The 19,347-nt window shown below is 45.0% G+C and overlaps 1 protein-coding gene across 1 annotated transcript in view; it reads left to right on the top strand.

The window, feature by feature from the left end:
* The first annotated feature begins 712 nt into the window (after positions 1 to 712).
* The window catches only part of RHOF (ras homolog family member F, filopodia associated), a 53,527-nt gene continuing 34,892 nt past the window's right edge, over positions 713 to 19,347 (top strand). The window contains exon 1 of the mRNA XM_083151302.1: positions 713 to 1,040. Coding sequence (XP_083007428.1) covers positions 885 to 1,040 — 156 coding nt within the window. The 5' untranslated portion in view covers positions 713 to 884. The remainder of the gene's footprint in view (positions 1,041 to 19,347) is intronic.

Below are 19,347 nucleotides of genomic sequence, written 5' to 3'. Positions count from 1 at the left end.
ATGGTGATTGCGGCCATGGAAACGCTGGGGTTGCCCATGTCTGCTTGGGGCATTCACATGACGTCAGCACCTGCCCTGATTTCGCATGATAAAAGTAAGTTCAGGCTTACTTTTATATATGAAGAAAGGAGAATTCATTCGATGGTGAGTAATCTCTGTGCGGATGCATTGGCAGGTGGGCATGTGTTCGGCGGGGCGGCGGTGTTTACCTGCTGTGTAGGCAGCAAATATACTCAGCCTAGCCAGCAGGTCTGAATTACCCCATGTTTCTAAGTGGTGTCATTTGAATTGGGGGTACTATTGTGAGACCATGCCCCTTTTTATTGCGTCTTTGATGAGTGATGTTTCTTTCGATTGCTGGGAGAGCAGGCACGTACAGCCATAGCAGTGGGGAGAGAAGGGAGTTGCCGCTGCCTCCTCTGCCAGAGATCTGAACAGCGCTATACTGTACGTGAAGGAGCCCGATGCAGGAGGCAGTGAGATGGGAGAGTTCGAGTGTCCTCTAGTGAGGGATTGCAGGAATGCTGGGGATGGGGTGGACAGCTCGGTCTATACAACTTCTTCCTCTACAGAACACGTTTTCTGCAGCTAAATGCTTGCTGTCAGCCCAGCCCCGCTCATCATCAGCAGCAGCAGGTACATGTCACTTGTCTGCACTAATTGTATACTTTTTTTTTTTTCCAGCCACAACTTTTCTAGCGTGTAGCCTAAATTGGGCGTTTCACGTGACGTGCCTAGCCAATCGCCGGCAGCGGCTGTGAGTCTTTGGCTTGTGCAGGGTGGTTAGACTTGTCAGAGCTGCTGGTGTGGTGTGCGGCGGCTGCAGCAGGTGAGGTGCGGTGTCCCCTGTCCCGCTAACGCTACATGGACTGAGCTCCGGCAACATGACACAACCCAACGGGACTGTCAGCAATGGGACCAGGGAGCCGGGCAGGGGGCGCGACAAGGGCAGAAAAGAAGTCAAAATTGTCATAGTTGGAGATGGAGGATGTGGGAAGACTTCATTACTCATGGTTTATGCCAAGGGATCCTTCCCCGAGGTGGGTACAAGCCTGCCACCACCACCCTAAATCTGTCTGTCTGTCTATCTAGCTATCTACTGCACTTGTCTAACAAACCCTTAATGCAGCTGCTGACTGTCATGTCTGGAACCCATGCTAATTCCTGTATTGCCACACCTGCAACCACCATCTGTACTATATAATCCATTCTGTACCCTTCTCCAGTTTCTGTTTGGTGTGGTTATGTTCTATAGGACAGGGCAATGTACTGTATAATATAATCATTACTCCAGATCACTATATATTGGTGAATGTGTTGCTGTAGTTATTATTGGAGGTTTTACTTTGATGGTTCCAGTTTCATGGCTGTGACTCGCATAAACTCAGGGCTCGCTCTACCATTAGGCAGCTGCCCAGGGCGCTGGGATCTGGGAAATCGGTGCTGAGTCTGCCTATTAGAAAATGAATAATGGCTATAGATTGAAATTTTACTGAAGGTGGCGAAAAGATTAATGTTGGCCCTGGATAAAGCATCTCTACGGGCATGAGCCACTGCATAAGTATCCTCATAGAAACAGAGAATGTGACGGCAGATAAGAACCACTAGTCCAGTGGTCAGGGAACTCGGTCCTCATTACCCCACGCAGTGCATGTTTTGCAGGTCTCCTCACAGAATCACAAGTGAAATAATTAACTCCACCTGCGGACCTTATAAAATGTGTCTGAGAGTAATTAGTACACCTGGGTTACCAGCAAAACATGCACTGTGTGGGGTAATGAGGACCGAGTTCCCTGATCTAGTCTGCCCCCTCGTAGTTTGGAGAATCTGTGTTTTTGTCTAATGACAAGTCTGATCACAATAAACAGAAAAAACAAAGTATTTAACCAATACCTTTACAGGGTAATTGGCATTTGGATTAGAACACACCAACTTGTGGGAGTATATTCATGCTGTAATTCGTGAAATGTAAGTAAAATAAAACTGTTGACTGTAGCAAATTGCAGTTGAAATCTTATTACATGTAGAATTGTTTTTAGTAAGGCCAGGTCTACTGTATGTAGCGGGTATGGGTCATAGCTTCGACTCAAAGTCCACATACGTTGGGTATACCACTGAAGGTCGACACCTGAAGTAGATCAACATGGCTAAGGTCGAAAAGGGTCAGAAGGTCGGCACAAGTGTTGGGTCGACAGTCAAAATGTCAACACGACTTTTTTCACTTTTTTTTTGTCCTGAATGTTGACATTGTACCACTGCGCTCGCCATGCTTCAGGCACGGTGCCTCCGCTGCGCTCGGAACAATTGTATTTTCGTCCATGCCCTAGTAGGGTATGAAATACTGGGTAAGGTTTAATAGGATGAGAGATTCAGAAAGTGAGAGATTTGATAAGAAATCTCCAGTTTTTTTAAAGCGGCAATCATACTGCAAAACCAGTTTAATTTTGCAGTGTAAATGATGGCCGCTTTAAAAAAATCCCTGGAGATTTCTTATAAAATCTCTCACTCTTACTTTCACTTTCTGAATCTCTCATCCTATTAAATCTCACCCATTGCCTGTCGGCTCCATAAAAAAAAATGAAAAACTCCTGTGGACATTATGTATTGACCTAAGTCCTGACGACTGTCAGTGGTTCACCCAATGTTGATGGTGCAAGAGAGCTATTAAATTAGAGCTGAGTGTAACCGGTTTCTAGGGAACATAATATGTATGCATTTTGTTAACTTCGGAAATCAGTCAGTTCTGCCTCCTTCATGTGACAGGAGGAGGTGAGCGGGGACGGGCACCTCGGGCTGGGGTGCAGGCGGCTGTCTGCCTGGACTCACCGGTTCTGGAGCAGCAGCGGAGTGCGGGCAGCGGGAGCATGACGTGGATGTCCCGCTGCCTCCTCGCCCTCTGTGGGGGTGGGAGAGACGGCACTGGGCACAGGCAGCAGCAGCGCAGCAACAGTGTGAAAAGCCGTAAAGCCCCCCCCCCCCCCCCCTCCAATGCTCGTAGAGACAGTCTGACACAGGCAGTAGCAGCGCAGGGTGTGCTGATGATGAGAGGGACGGAGAGCAGCCAGCGGTGCAGCTGATGGAGAGCGGGCAGGGGGGCGAATGGTGAGGTGATGCCCCCAATCACCTCACCATGCGCCCCCCTGCCCGCTCTCCATCAGCTGGACTGCTGCAGTCCCTGTCAACATCAGCACACCCTGCACTGCTGCCTGTGTCGGACTGTCTCTACGAGCATTGGAAGGGGGGGGGGGGCTTTACCGCTTTTCACACTGTTGCTTTCACACCGCAAACCTGCTTTAGACCAGGTATTTACATGCGGTGTGAAAGGGGTTAAACTTGTTCTGACCCGTTTCAAAAAACGTTTTACATACCTGGTCTGAGCAGGTTTTGCGGTGTGAAAGCAGCATAAGTTTCATTTATTTAGCCATGTGTTTAGTAGTGATCTGAATGTACAGTCTAGTGTTTGTTTTTTTATTTTATTTTTAGCTTCTTATGTTTGAATACCAACAGGTTTTTTTTTTTTTTTTTAACAAATCCTGTGAAATAAAACCACTGAAGGGCACTGCAGCCAGCCTCTCCCCACCCTGACATGCTGATAACCTATAACAATAGCATAGACCTACACAAAAATGTAAATACAATGGGAATTATCTGTAGTTTCTTGCTTGCACCTCCCTGAACTGCAAGCAAAAACAAGTGTATCTATAATAACATAGTATTAGCCCAAGAGGTTTTCCAAGTACTAATATGCTGCTGCCATTCTGTTACCAGTAGTGTGCCCATTACAACAAACTTAAAACCTATTTTTTGACTACTTACTACCTTGTACCCACTGGTTATCTGGTCCTGGAAGATGGCTAAACCGAAGAGAAAGTAGACCCACAGATGTTTTTGTGGACCCGTGCACCTCCTGGAAAAGCAATCCTGGTGCCACCGCTACAACCATGGCGAATTACCCCTACCGTGTGGGTCTCTGCCAGCCTGAGCTTGTGGAATCACAGAGCAGAGCCTAGTGCTGGTTAACCTAAAATCAGGAGTGCTCCAACTTTGTGGTAACACCACTAGTCTGAAAACACTAGTTATGAAATTGGGGGATCCTCTTGCATTATTCTTGTTGGTGTGTTTTTTATTATTATTATTATTATTATTATTATTATTATTATTATTATTATTGGTTTATTTTACATTGAGGGTGCAGTGAAGCTTGCGTCATAGAAAAGCTCCCACTGTCTAGCATTTAGTTCAAATTTTGGTTAAAAGCTTCATACAAATTAGATGAAATGGCAAACGATTGTATGGCATCTGCAAATTTCCTTGAACTCCCTAATCAATGATAATATGTACAGTATGTGGTCATTGACGATGTCCTCAAATTGAGCTAGTGTTAAAGCTGGCCATACAATATTGCGACTTGGCCGATTTTATCGGATTTCGACAGATTGGGATGAGAATTTGAATGAAAAATGGCAAAATCGCATGTATTTGACATCCCATCTGATGTGCGGTCCTGTGTGCATCAGGTTGGCAATCGGGCCTGCTGCATGTATGATTAATCAGTCAAGTACAAAATAATATGGAAGGACTCCTGGGAGCTGCCAGGGGAGTTCTAGGGAAATCTGATGTGACTTGAGTCTCAGACAAGTCACAGTAGTGTATGGGGGTCTTAACACCCTGAATCGTCCAAAATCCATGCAGTTCCTCTTCTCTGCTTCGTTTGTAGTTCTTTTCTGTTGCGATTTTAGTATAGTGAGGTCTGTATTTCAGTACCGATTTGCAGACCAAGCCTGCGCTAGAATGAACAATATTGAGCTACATGTACAGCAGTGGTTCCCAAACTGTGTGCCATGGCACGCAGGGGTGCCCTTGGTTGGTGGTCCAGGACCAGTTCAAGTTTTTTATGTCCATTATAACAGTCAAATTGTGGACAAACAGAAGTGAATCCTGTCCATTACCACATAACTGACCATAATAATGAGATATAAACACAATTTATTTAAATTAATATTTGTTTCTTCCTTTCTCAATAAGAAACCTTTTAGCCTAGGGGTGCTGCAAAAAACATTTCTGATGCTTTGGGGTGCCGTGCTTCAAAAAGTTTGTGAACCCCTGATGTACAGACTGCACAGGACATTGCTTTCTACTCACAGTGCGCATGGTTAACGATAGTGTGTATACACTAGACCAGGGGTTCCCAATCTTTTTAGAATCATGGCACCCTAGAGCAGGCATTCCCAACCACGGTCCTCAAGGCACACCAACAGTGCAGGTTTTGTAGATATCCAGGCTTGAGCACAGGTGACTTAATTAGTATCTGAGGGATTCTGATTAAACCATCTGTGCTGAAGCCTGGATATCACTAAAACCTGCACTGTTGGTGTGCCTTGAGGACCGTGGTTGGGAATGCCTGCCCTAGAGCATGGGTCTTCAAACTGTGGCCCTCCAGATGTTGTGAAACTACAAATCCCATCATGCCTTGCCACAGTTTTAACACTCCCTTATATCAAAACTGTGGCAAGGCATGCTGGGATTTGTAGTTTCACAACATCTGGAGGGCCGCAGTTTGAAGACTCATGCCCTAGAGTAACAGAATTTTCCCACAGCACCCCTAGGCCCCCCCAAAAATATATAAATTTAAATAGATTGTGTTTATACAGTATGTGCTTCTTAGGTTTAGTTATGTGTTTTAAAGGGTATAATTTGCTTCTGATAGTACACATATTGTATGATTGGCAGCCACCAGCACTGGTTTTGTCCATAAATAATTGATGATAAATAGTTTGAATTGGTCCTGGACCACCAACCCGAGGCACCCCTGCAAGTGCACCCCAGGGAGCCACGGCACACAGTTTGGAAACCACTGCATTAGGCAATATGCATAAACATTTTGTTCTGACTGGTCATTATTGCGGATATTATCTAATGGGTAAGCAGCTTTATGAGTCAAATGACAATCTGATAAATGCATGAGAAGAAAAGGTTTGTGCCCAGTAACCACTACAGACAGATTATCGGGCAGATCTGATTAAAGTTTGAATTTTTTATGGATTCATACTTCATGATAGTTTTGCTAGTCAGAAATTTGTTCACTGGGTAGTATATGGCCATCTTGTGATGGAGAAATATTGTTACCTCCTTATTTATTCAATGCAAGCCAGACTCTGCATTAGCATATTAGTTGTGCGATATTGCATAGCTGCTTCCCTGTGGCTCTGCAATACCATCGGGTGGGGGCTCTGGTCCTCCCATGTACAGGCCACAAAGAAGCGAAGTATGCGCACAATAGAACCAAGAGTCAACATCACCATTAACTTTGAAATTATTTTGTAATTTTTTGTAACAGCTGGTAACTGGCATAGCATCAGCATCCATTGTAAAGCAATGTGCTTCATAGACATCAAAACAATGCACAGTGGCCCTTATTCTGGTTCACTCACAAAGGCAAATTCCTTCGCAAATGGACAGAACTATGGGCACTACAGGCAGGGCAGATATAACTTGTGCAGAGAGAATTAGATTTGGGTGGGATTTTACTTTAACGTGAGATCTATATTGCAGTGTAAAAATAAGCAGTCAGTATTTTCCCTGCACAGAAACAAAATATCTCACCACGTCTAATTCTCTCTACACATGTTACATCTGCCCCACCTGCAGTGCACATGGGGCTATACTAGTTCACTCTTTCTGACAAAATCCTTCTTAGATGGACAAAACCATGTGCACTGCAGGTGGTGCAGATGTTACTTGTGCAGAGAGAATTAGCTTTTGGTGGGGTTTTACTTCAAAGTGAGATCTATATTGCAGTGTAAAAATAAGGCAGCAAGTATTTACCCTGCACAGAAACAAAATAACTCACCCAAATCTAATTCTCTTTGCACATGTTACATCTGCCCCTCTGCAGTGCACATGGTTTTGTCCATCTAATGCTGTGTACACAGGGGGGAGATATATTGCTCAGCCATATATGGCTGAGCAATATATGGCTGAGCAATATATTGCTCAGTTTCTACTTTACATCAGCGCCCAGAGATGGTCGCTGATGAAAAAAGAAACTGCCGGGGGAGCCCGGCAGTGGTAATCAGCTGGTCGCAGGAGCATGTTCCTGCGACCAGCGATCACCACAGGGGCAAAAACGGGAGCGCGCACCTGGCGATATATCGCCGGTGCACACTCCCATTGCGGGCAATATGGTCGCTCAGCGACCATATTTCCCGTGATTTTGCACAAAATCGCCCCGTGTGTACTCACCTTTTAGAAGGATTTTGTCAGAAAGAGTGAACTAGAATAAGGCCCAAGGTACCAGAGGAGGCAGCCACCTTGGGCGCACTGTTTAGGATTACCTGAGCTTTTTCTTGATCGGTAATTGTTCAACTTTTTGTAACTGTTCATTTTCAAATAAAATATGTACACTTTTGGGCAGTATTCAATGAAAATTTTGACGATGTGCAGCGAATCCTGTTTAGGATTCGCTGCACATTCACCACTGCCCGCCGCATTCCAGAGCCTCGCCGGCTCCAGTATTCAACGAGTCAGGGGCTCACTGCCCCTGACCGGCGAATTTTAACCTGAGGACGGCGGCAGGCAGGGAGATGGAAGTCTCCCTGCCTGCCCCAGAACGTTTGTGGGGGGGAGGTGGGCTCCCCGGGAGCCAGGCAGCACAGGCTGCCCCCCGGGATAGCCAACAGGGGACCGGGTATCACCACACCCGATCGTGCATATGTAATGATCGGGTGCAGTGAATATATAAGAATATGTAATGAGAGGCTCGGCTCCTGGCCCCCTGCTGGCTGCTCTGAAAAAAAAAAAATATATATATATATCAATCATACATATACGGCGGCACTCTCAGTCGGAATAATGACAATGACACGGCTGTCTAGTGTCCAACGTTTCAGTGCTGTGTGCACTTTTATCAAGAACAGTGTAAAATTAAATATATATTCATGTGCTTACAGCACATGAATAAAAATAGCATGCCCCTCCTCAGAATAAAATTCCTGATTTTTTTTTTTTTGACACCAAATGTAAAAAACAAAACACTTTATTTTAAAAGTTCACATTCCACTTCACGTAAAAAGATAGCGATTGCTACTCGGTGAATCATGGCGATAAAAACCTTGAAATGTATTCGCCATCTGGTCATTGAATAGGGTGATTCACCGTTTTAGTAAAAAAATCGCCGTACAGCACGAAAATAGCACAAAATCTCCATAAAACATGGCGAATCAGCCTAATTGAATACTGCCCTTTGAATACTGCCCTTTGAGTAATTGATCGCACAGCTCTCCCTGCATCTAAAATATGCTAACTATGGCAATATAACAACATATACAGTGGTGCCATGGTTCAGTGGCCCTGGACCAATTCAAATGAATTATGGTCTGTATAATAGGAAAGTACAAAAAGGCGGTGGAACTCAGATCACTCTGCGCTCCCCTGGATGCTGCCTAAGTGTTTCTTGGTGTTTCTCAAACGCCTGAAATGAATTGCTATGGAAGGTGAATAAGAGACACTTTGGTCGCAAATAGGTGAAAGCACATTTATTTCATGAAAAAAAAACAAATCGATATAAAAACAGAACAATGATAAAAATTGATGATCCTCCCTTACCCAGCGATGGGGGTGGAGCCTAGGGATGGTAAACAGTGTTCCAGATGACAAAGAAGGGGACACCCCAGGTCTCACTGGATAGGGTCCTTGTATAAGCAATCCTTAGTGGCCAATGCGTTTCAAGTCTATGTGACTCTTTTTCAAGGCTAGTGATTGCTACTGAATCTCCTCTATTTATGTAAAAAAGTGCGGGAAAACTCGGAGCTGGTTTTCGGCGGACACACAAGGAGGACTTCTTTCTCAGCTACACACTTATGACAACTTCCGCACTTTTTTACATAAATAGAGGAGATTCAGTAGCAATAATGATATATTCTAGCACCCGCCATCTCTGAAAACCCATGCAGTTCTTGTTCCCTGCCTGGGGTTTCACTGTCTGCTGTGGTGTTTCTAGCACAGGTCTGGTTTGCATATCAGTGCTGATATACAGATAACACTGTGCTAGAAGCACTACAGCTACACCCCAGGCAGGGAAGAGGAACTGCATGTGTTTTCGAAGATGGTGGATGCTAGATCGAACACTATAGTCATATCTTTAATGGTTTCTTCAGTGCACTGTTTTGTAAATTTCATAAGGCTGGGTTGAATGGTGAAACTTGTAAAGTCAAAGGGAGAGATTATCTATACTGTAGGTAGGTCAGTTACAAAGAAGAACCATCCATAAGACTTTTGTTTCATTCTGGTTTACATTGGAGCATGCCCATGTTCTTCTTCTGCACAGCTGCTGTGTGCACACATTTGGAAATGTTTAGTCTTGCTTGTGAACCATGTCTATTACATACGGAGAAATTCACTCAGATCACCGATTACGGACGATCCACAGTACGAATGGGTATCACTGGGATCGGCCGTAATCAGACAAAAATATGAATGGAGAATATAGCACATTTATGGCCATAACATGATCATCATGGCAGGTCAATCCCGGGCCAGGCTGAAGCTTGGGGCGGTGGGCACCAGGCTGATGGCATTAAAGTGTGAAAGAAAAGCATAATAAACTATTGGGTTATGTCATGGAACTACAAGTTGCAGCATGCAGAGACTTGGAGAACCACAACCATTAAAGGGCCCGCTTGGTCTTGTAGTTCTACAACATAACCAGTAGCCAAATAAAACATAGACCTAGAAATAGAAATTCCAAAGCTCTGGAACTCCAATTCAATGTTTTTACCTACATAATTTTTCCCAAACATAGTAATAATAAAGTACATATAGTATATATAAACTTCACCTAGTCTAGCCAGAGCAAAATCTGTTCCTCTGGAAAAATATGGGCGTTAAACCAGCTCCTGCTGCAGGGGCGGAACTACTGCCGGTGCAGACGGGGCAGTGCACCGGGGCCCAAGGGGTTAAAGGGGCCCGGTGCTGCCGCCTGCCCGGCATGACAGAGTTCCATTTTTGATATTGTGCATGGCCGCGCGCGGGTGGCAGTGGGTACATGGCAGGGCAGCAGGTGCGTGCACGTGTGGGGCAGACATGAAAGGATGCAGAAGCAAAGGCAGCAGCGCCCGGCATCCATTCTGTGTCCGCGGTGACCGTCCTCCTTCCAACAGGCAGCCAATCGCAAGGCTGCCTGTTGCTGCTCTCAGTCTTGGAGCCTGACAGAAAGTGAATTCCTGTCTGCTCTGAGGCTGAGCACGGAGGGCTCCAGGAGGAGTGGCGGAGCGTGAGTGTCACAGACAGCAGAGCTGCCGTGCCAGGGGTAAGTTACTTGAGGGAGGTGGGGAGCGCATTATGCTATGCTGAAACATTAGGAATTATAAAGGGGGGGGGTGTGTGTGTGGCAGCGGCGCGCTGCATAAACTTGTTAAAATAAAACAGAAGCTGCTGGCAAAAAAAATTGTTATATTAAAGGGGGGGGGGGGGGGGGGGACTGAGGGTGCCGAAGAAATTAACTAAAAATGTAATAGGTGCACAAACCCTAACCCTCCCAGCCTAACTAAACATACACCCCCCTTCCCCTGCTGCCCAACTGTAACACACCCCACCCTCAGCCTAACCTTAGTTATACACACCCCAGTAACCTAGCCCTAACTATACATCCCCCATAGACTTAACCCTATATATACACCCCCTCCACAGCCCAACCATTCACCACCCACCTGCAGCCTAACCCCACTTATCCCCCTCCTCACAGCCTAAACCTACCCATACTCTCCCGCCTGTAGCAGTCTATTTCACTAACCACGCAGGCAGACACACTGCAGCCTATAACCCTAACCACACACACTGCAGCCTATAACCCTAACCATACACACACTGCAGCCTATAACCCTAACCATACACACACACCCCACAGCCTATAACCCTAACCATACACACACTGCAGCCTATAACCCTAACCATACACACTGCAGCATATAACGCTAACCATACACACTGCAGTCTATAACCCTAACCACCATACACACACACACCCCACAGCCTATAACCCTAACCACACATACACACCACTCAGTCTATAACCCTAACCACACATACACACCCTGCAGCCTATAACCCTAACCATATGATCACACCGCAGCCTATAACCCTAACCATACACACACCCCGCAGCCTATAACCCTAACCATACACACACCCCGCAGCCTATAACCCTAACCATACACACACCCCGCAGCCTATAACCCTAACCATGCACACATCACGCAGCCTACACCCCTAACCATACACACACCCCGCATTCTATAACTCTAACCATACACACACACACACCCAGAATATAACACTAACCATACATACACACCGCAGCCTATAACCCTAACCATAAACACACCCCGCAGCCTATAACCCTAACCATACACACACCCCGCAGCCTATAACCCTAACCATACAAACACACCCCGCAGCATATAACCCTAACCATACACACACCCTGCAGCCTATAACCCTAACCATACACACACCCTGCAGCCTATAACCCTAAACACACACACACCACAGCCTATAACCCTAACCATACACATACACCATGCAGCCTATAACCTAACCATACTCACACCCCCCACAGCCTATAACCCTAACCATACACACACCCCGCAGCCTATAACCCTAACCATACACACACACCGCAGCCTATAACCCTAACCACCCACACACACACACCGCAGCCTATAACCCTAACCATACACACACACACCGCAGCCTATAACCCTAACCATACACACCACGCAGCCTATAACCCTAACCATACACACACATCCCACAGCCTGTAGCCCTAATCTTACGTGCACACACACACACACACACACTGCAGCCGTCTTTGGCGCACACTGTTCCCATTTTGAGTGGGGCGGGGGGCCCAAAGAATATTTTTTGCACCTGGGCCCACTACTCGCTAGTTCCGCCTCTGTCCTGCTGTATCAGAATTAGAAGAGCCCTGCTCGCAATCTTATGGACTACAAGGACAAATCGGGTATGGCTCATTAGATTAACAGGCATGTCCAAATTATGGCCCTCCAGGTGTTGTGAAATTACAAGTCCCATCATGCCTTGCCACATTTTTCCTATTAGGGAATGCTAAAACTATGGCACGGCATGCTGGGATGTGTAGTTTCACAACAGTTAGAGGGCCATAGTTTGGACATCTCTGGTCTAGGTCAACTAGGTTGAGTACCAATTTGGTTAAAAAAAAAAAAACCATTATGAAAAAACTCATGTCAACCATTTTCCATCTGTTGATCTAAAGCATGTCCACCTAGACACTGTTAATCTAATGACCACATACCGGACAAATTTAAATGCATATAGTGTTCATTCTAGCACCCGCCATCTTTGAAAACCCATGCAGTTCCTCTTCCCTGCCTGGGGTGTCCCTGTCTGCTGTGGTGTTAGTAGAACAGGTCAGGTTTGCATATCGGTGCTAATATACAGACCACACTTTGCTAGAAGCAACACAGCAGGCAGCAACACCCCAGGCAGGGAAGAGGAACTGCGTGGGTTTTCAAAGATGGCGGGTGCTAGATTGAACACTATGCACAGATTAGTAGAACACTGTGGTGCTGTACGACACTGTATATGTTCCTTTAGCAACAGTTGCTGGGAGGAGCATATTACATCTAAACTAAACTTTGGGGTAGGTTGACCAAGGTCTGGTCTATTAATCGCTGTTTCAAAAACTATAGTAGAAATAAATGCTAATCCAGGATTTCTAAGCATTTATTTTCTATTTTACATTTATGATGGGCTACAAACTCTTTGACTCTCATTTCCTTATTTGACAATTACAATATACTGCCATCATTTATTTTGGAGGACGTTGCGATTATTGTTTGCAGATTCATACGCACACTTTCTGGCATGCGCAGTAAGGTTTTACTAGACTTTCCATGCGCAGTAGAAATATCTCCAGCGCATTGCATAAAAATGTGTGTCGGGATTGTTGACCCCTGTTCTAGAATATAACCTGCTGCAATTCAGCTGACATGTTTGCGTGGACACCTGCTCACACTAGGTATGCATTGAGATTAGTAGGAAGCAAAGTTCAGTGTTTCCGGAGATAAGACTACTAACCTTTTACTTATTGTTGTTCTGGCTTCAGAGATATTAGCTTCAGCTTCTCAAAAAAGAATTCTAAATATGTAAATATTTCAGTTAGGCTGTCAATAATTTCTAAAGATTTTTAAAAATATGTAACAGCAAGTGGTGGATAATATATTGTACAATCCAGGAGACAATTAGCAGGAACCTTTTCAAGAAGCCGTGAAGATGTTGATATTGCCAACAGCATTAAGGGCCTAATTTGAGTTGGATCGCATACGTGATTGACAGGCAGAGGCATTTGCAAGGAAGGGGTGTGGGTAGCCGGTAATTCCTTCTGAATCTGGCTGAAAATACTCCTTAAAATCTAGTCGCCAGCAGTAATTTTTGGAACAAATTGATTATCGGGCTTTTACTGTCTTGACCTGGTTACTGAGAGGTGTGAAAGGGCCTTTTGAAAAATACCGGGTCCAGCAATCCAACCCGGGTTAGAAGAAGGGTTTTACACCGATCGGACCAGGGTTGCTGGGCAGTTAATGGGTAACCCCATTCATTGCCTGATGCGCTGCAGCTCCGCCCCACCCCTTGGATGAGGTCAGCTGAGATTCCGAAAGCCTGTACACACAGCCTGTAACATGGCAGTTAGAAGGTGATTGGCTGGATGTTTATCTCTCTTTTTCACCCTTTCATTTATCTCTTGTTAAGGCTTCATACATCTGCCCCTTTGTGCCCTATTGGTGTGGCAGTTAGTGCTAATTATTACAGTTCAGGGTGGAGACTCCTAGCACAAGTCTGCACAGAGTGACAAGAGACGAATATTAAATTCTTCTCAATTCAAAAGGAGGAAAGATGAGGAAGACCTGGTGCTCCAGTCCCCACACTGTGCGGCAGAAGCTGGATAGTGTGCTCACTGCCACCGCACGGGGGAGGAAGCCATGACCGGGGCCAGTTTGTACAGTGGCTGCCAGGACAAGTGTGATGGGGTAGACCCAGTGCTCCGGTGTCAGCTTCCACACTGTGCGGCAGGAGCCAGATAGAGTATCCGCTCACTGCAGCCATGCGGAAGACAGAGCTGCGGCTAGAATCCCTTGTTACCCGAAGGTAACAAGGGAGGTGCAGAGAGATGGGCTGGTGTGTGGCAGACAAGACCGAGCACATGCATACAGACAACTTAGGGAGCGTAGCTTATCCGTGTCAGTCACATGATCTTCCCATCGAGTGGTCTGTCTGGAAACAGAGTCTGCTTGCATGGTCTAATTAAGAGTGCTGGGTGGCAGGGCGGCTCTTGCCGGGTGGACCGGCCAAAAATGTATGCCTGGGGAGAACACTGCACTTCTTTCAAGTTGCATGGAAAAGTTTAAGCAACAAGTCCTATAGGGCAAGATGCATTAATCTTCAAAAGTGATAAAATGGAGAGTGACAAACAATGAACCAATCAGCTCCTGCCTGACATTTTTCAAACACAGTCAATGACATAGCAAGCAGGAGCTGATTGGCTGGCTGTTTATCACTCTCCATTTTATCCCTTCTGAAGCTTAGTGCATCTGGCCCATAGAGCCTAATATAGAGTTGCACACTAGATAGCACTAGTACTGTATATACTGATATGCTATATATTGTGGCTCTGTAGAAAATATGTTTTAAAAGGGAAGTTACTTTGTACAGCTTGCTTGCCGGTAACAGTCTCCTCTAAATTCATCATCTCTTAAACAAAACCAGAAGCACTTCCTGTGAGTTTAGGTTGTAGCGTTGGGCCACAGAATGTGTATACGTAACTACTACATGATCTGTACAGTGCAATGCTCTTATGCTCAGCTGGCCCCAGGAGATAGATTTTCTTTGTTCCATAAACATCACACTATCAAATCAGTGACCGTTATAAATGTACACTGGATGTACAGTAGCCCGCAATTTTATTTTACAACCTTTGTTGGACAATAGAATTTTCTGTAAAAGAACCGAGGCTTATCAAATATCAGATTCAATATTCCATCCACACTATCACTATATGATCACTCAATCCCAATCACCATCCACACCATCCAATTTCTTTCTTTTTCAAATCCATACTCACCAGCACGTATTAAGTATAGGTATTCACCTATATACTGACAAACTTGACACAGCAATCACCAATAGAGACCATACAATTGTACAGATACAAGGGATATATACAACCCTTCTGTTCTAATCATGAATCCATATAGAGGATAATAACATCAGTGATTACATTGAAAATATGTTTCATAGAAGCGCTGTTACATATAGGTCATTCACCTCAATAGGACATCCATCTTCAAATACACTATATGATCACTCAATCCCAATCACCATCCACACCATCCAATTTCCTTATGAAATTTTTAGCTATGAAAATTCGGACACATTTTGTCGATATGAAAGTACTATTATCGTAAAAGTAATATAATATCATTGTAATCAGATGTAGGGAATAAGACCATTACACCAGAAGCAATGACAGAGGAGAGAATGAGGTATTTAAGGGGCTTCTGGGAGCAGGCCAGGTTGGTCCTGATGAAGCTCCCTTAGCGAAGCGTACGCTGACCAGTCAGCCTTATTTGTGACTCCCAATTCCTTCTCCCCACATACCAATGTTAAATATTGTGTGATTTTTTTTTTTTTTTTTTTTCAATTAGCTGCACCAAGCGAGCGCGAGCGTCAGTCTCCACTGAGCTCGCTGAGTCAGAGCCGCGGTGTGTGACGTCAACACCGCTGGTCTCCGGCTTGTCTGTCAGGTCAGGAACCGGCTCTCCAACACGCGCCTGGAACCTCCTGACTGTCAGCGGGTAACAGCCGCAGCTCTGTTTCTGTACGGCGTTCTGATTGTGAGGTGGCAGATCACATCATACGCCGTCCGCACTGAGGGACACCAGTGAGGCTGCGACAAACCCGGGACCCACCGCTGTGTCTCATGTGGGTCACATTATTAATACTCACTAGCATTGTACCCGATTTATAAATTCATACGGGGCACGTATGGTTAATTTAACTGCTTCAATGTGAGATTGAATGCAATTGCACCAGATTGGATACAAATACTCTGTCTCTCCAATAATGTGTACACATGTATTGCACCCCACTCTGAATTATTGTGGGGTATCTGAATGATTATTTAGTCACAGCAGTGCAAGGTGTAGTGCACCTGCAGCATATTGGAAACCAACAGTCAGTCTCCCTAATACAGCCACCAGGCACATTTACTAATTAAGTGGATTCTGACCCTGATTTCTTAAATATCCATCAGTGGGGAGAAACATTGGGCTCACACTAAGTTGGGGTATATTATCCTTTTTAAACAACATTTGTGTTTCATGTGTGTCAATTTGTTTATTGTGTGTCCATACTTCGCTATTTTTTTAGTAATAACAATAAAAAATACATTTTTATTAACCTGATCTCCAGGTGCATCACAAAGTGACATACTCTTTCTTCTGTTCCTTATGTCAATCTATGTCCAGTGATCGCACACCCTCTTGTTTTGCATAATATTCAGCATTACACCATTAATGAGGGTCCTCTCCATAAATAATTCCTTCCTGATTTTTCCTGTGTGACTGTTCTCACCCAATTCCCCGAGTGTGTTATCAAATACCCCAAAAAACTGTGTCTGACCTGGGTTCTTGAACATGGTTTCCAGTCATGTTCAGCTGCTTGAAACTGCATCACATAGCTGGCTGGAGCTGGTTATTCCCTCTGCCTGTGATTTGAGAGGGCATCAACCCGGGTGTGAAAGTGATGATTGAGTCTGGCAGTGTCTATAGTAGAAAGTTTGTGACGGGGGTGCCCAATAGTGCAATATCGTTTTTGTTTTAAAACAGATGGTCACTCTATGTACAGAACTCGTACCGAGTTACTCGTCTGGAGTGGGCTGGTTACCACTAGATTCACAACATTTCCACTGGCAAAGAACAGCTGGAAGCGTGTGCTGGATGCCAAGGGCTTGGATCACGTCACATTGGCCATGCCCCTACGCATTTCGTCAGTGACTAAGTATCTGATGAAACGCGTAGGGACGTGGCCAAAGTGACGTGATCCAAGCCCTTGGCATCAAGCACAAGCTTCCAGCCCAAACAACACTAGCCTGCAGCAGCCGGAGATGCCGGCATTCCCCGAGTCTGCCCGCAGAGGTCCCGTGAGTTCAACCATACTGTAGCGGTGACAGATGCTGTGTTTGCTGTTCTTTGCCAGTGGAAATGTTGTGAATCTAGTGGTCACCAGCCCACTCCAGACGAGTAACTCTGTACGAGTTCTGTACATAGAGTGACCATCTGTTCTAGATTTGTGTTTTAAAATAACGATATTGCACTATTGGGCACCCCCTGTCCTCTTCTCTTTTCCTAGAAATCGCCAGGTGCCTTTGGATAGGGCCCTATTCTAACAGTGGGGAGCAGCAGTCCAAAAATAAGGACAAGTGCAGATTCAATTCTGCTATCTGGAGAGCAGAACAATCCTGGGAAGGACTAATTAGAAGCAGGTGTCAGCGCTCCTTTGCCAAAAAATGATATATGTATGTGTGTATGTATGTGTGTATGTATGTGTGTGTGTATGTGTATATGTATGTATGTATATATATATATATATATATATATATATATATATATATATATATATATATATATATATATATATATATATATATATATATATAGTGTGTGTGTGTCCTTACCAACTCACAGTGTACTACAGTTGATCGTACCGACTATAATTCAGATACCTTTAAAGATACCTTTGTATGAAAGATCAACTGTAGTACACTGTGATTTGGGAAGGACATTTCTGGACACCCCATATAGAATATTATGCACTGAGGTGTCATACATCATTTATTTGGACATACCACAATGTATCACAGTTGATCACTCATAAAGGTATCTGTATGGACACCCAACAAAGGAGCGTACCCAAATCACTGTTGATTCTATGATGTAATTCGTATCAAGGTATCTTTACAATCACACGGGTTTGTTAAAAGAAAATATTTATTGGAAACACTCCAATGGACATGTAAATATATTAAAATACAAATAGCACTACTGGGACATCGGTAACAGCACAGGACATCTGTAACAGCACTACTGATGACATGATCTGTAACTGGCACTAAATATCTGCAAGAAAATGATTGCTTGGCTTTCAAATTCAGTACCTGAGCTTGAGTACCTCAAGATACAACATTGAAATATATAAAAATGTTCTGATATGCGTAACCCGTTATACAAAATTCTTCTGGTCCCGAGCATTTTGGATAAGGGATACTCATCCTGTATTTTACCAAGAGGAGGCATGTTCACTTTTTAACAGTGATATACACTTTTAAAAGGAAGTGCTTTCTGTGTCTCCGCTGTGGCCTTTTTGCACTGAAGTGTAAGTATATTTAGAAACAAACACTGCTGTTTCCTGGCTCTAAAGGCCCATACACACTTGAATATTATGAGCTGAAAGCAGCTTACTTTTGCTGCTTTCATCTTAAAAATGTCTAGTGCTGGGGTAGCCAACCCTAGTCCTCGAGAGCTACCAACAATGCATGTTTTGCAGGTCTCCTCACAGAATCACAAGTGAGCTAATTAGCTCCATCTGTGGATCTTTTAAAATGTGTCAGTGATTAATGAGTGCAGCTGTGCAGCAGCTAGGTTGTCTGGAAAATGTGAACTGTTGGTAGCGCTCGAGGGCTAGGGTTGGCTACCACTGGTCTAGTGTGTATGGCTGAGCGGTGAATGTGGATACGCGCTCCCGCGTCATCACTGGCCACCCGTACCCTGTTTGACAGGACAAGTGACCGTCTTTCCACAATCTCCTAGAGCAGGGGTGGCCAACCGGTCAGAGGTAAAGAGCCGAAAAATATCGGTAGTCAAGCTAAAGAGCCGACATCATGCGCGCGCCGAAGGCGCATGCGCCAAAAAAAGGGGTGTAGTGTATTTGGACCCCATGGGTGGGTGTCATACAATTATGCCTCCAATAGTGCAGTGCCATATATTTATATGCCCCCAATAGTGCCCCCCACACGGTGCCGGGTATGCCCCTACGGTGCCAGAAAGCTGGTATGCCCCCACAGTGCCAAAAAGCTGCTATGCCCCCACAGTGCCACAAACTGCTATGCTGCTGCTGCCAGGCGGGGAGAGGACAGTCTGGTGTCCCCCTGCAGTCCTGTCATGTCACCGAAGAGAGCAGCACAGCACACCGCGTGTCTCTTTGTGACTGGGCCATCCACCAATCAAAGCTCGCTGGCAGTCTCCTGATTGGCTG

Source organism: Crinia signifera, chromosome 1 (genome assembly GCF_055691185.1).
Source record: "Crinia signifera chromosome 1, ASM5569118v1, whole genome shotgun sequence".
Taxonomy (NCBI): Eukaryota; Metazoa; Chordata; class Amphibia; order Anura; family Myobatrachidae; genus Crinia; species Crinia signifera.
The sequence above is the reverse complement of the archived record's forward strand: the minus strand, read 5'-3'. Positions and strand labels throughout refer to the sequence as shown.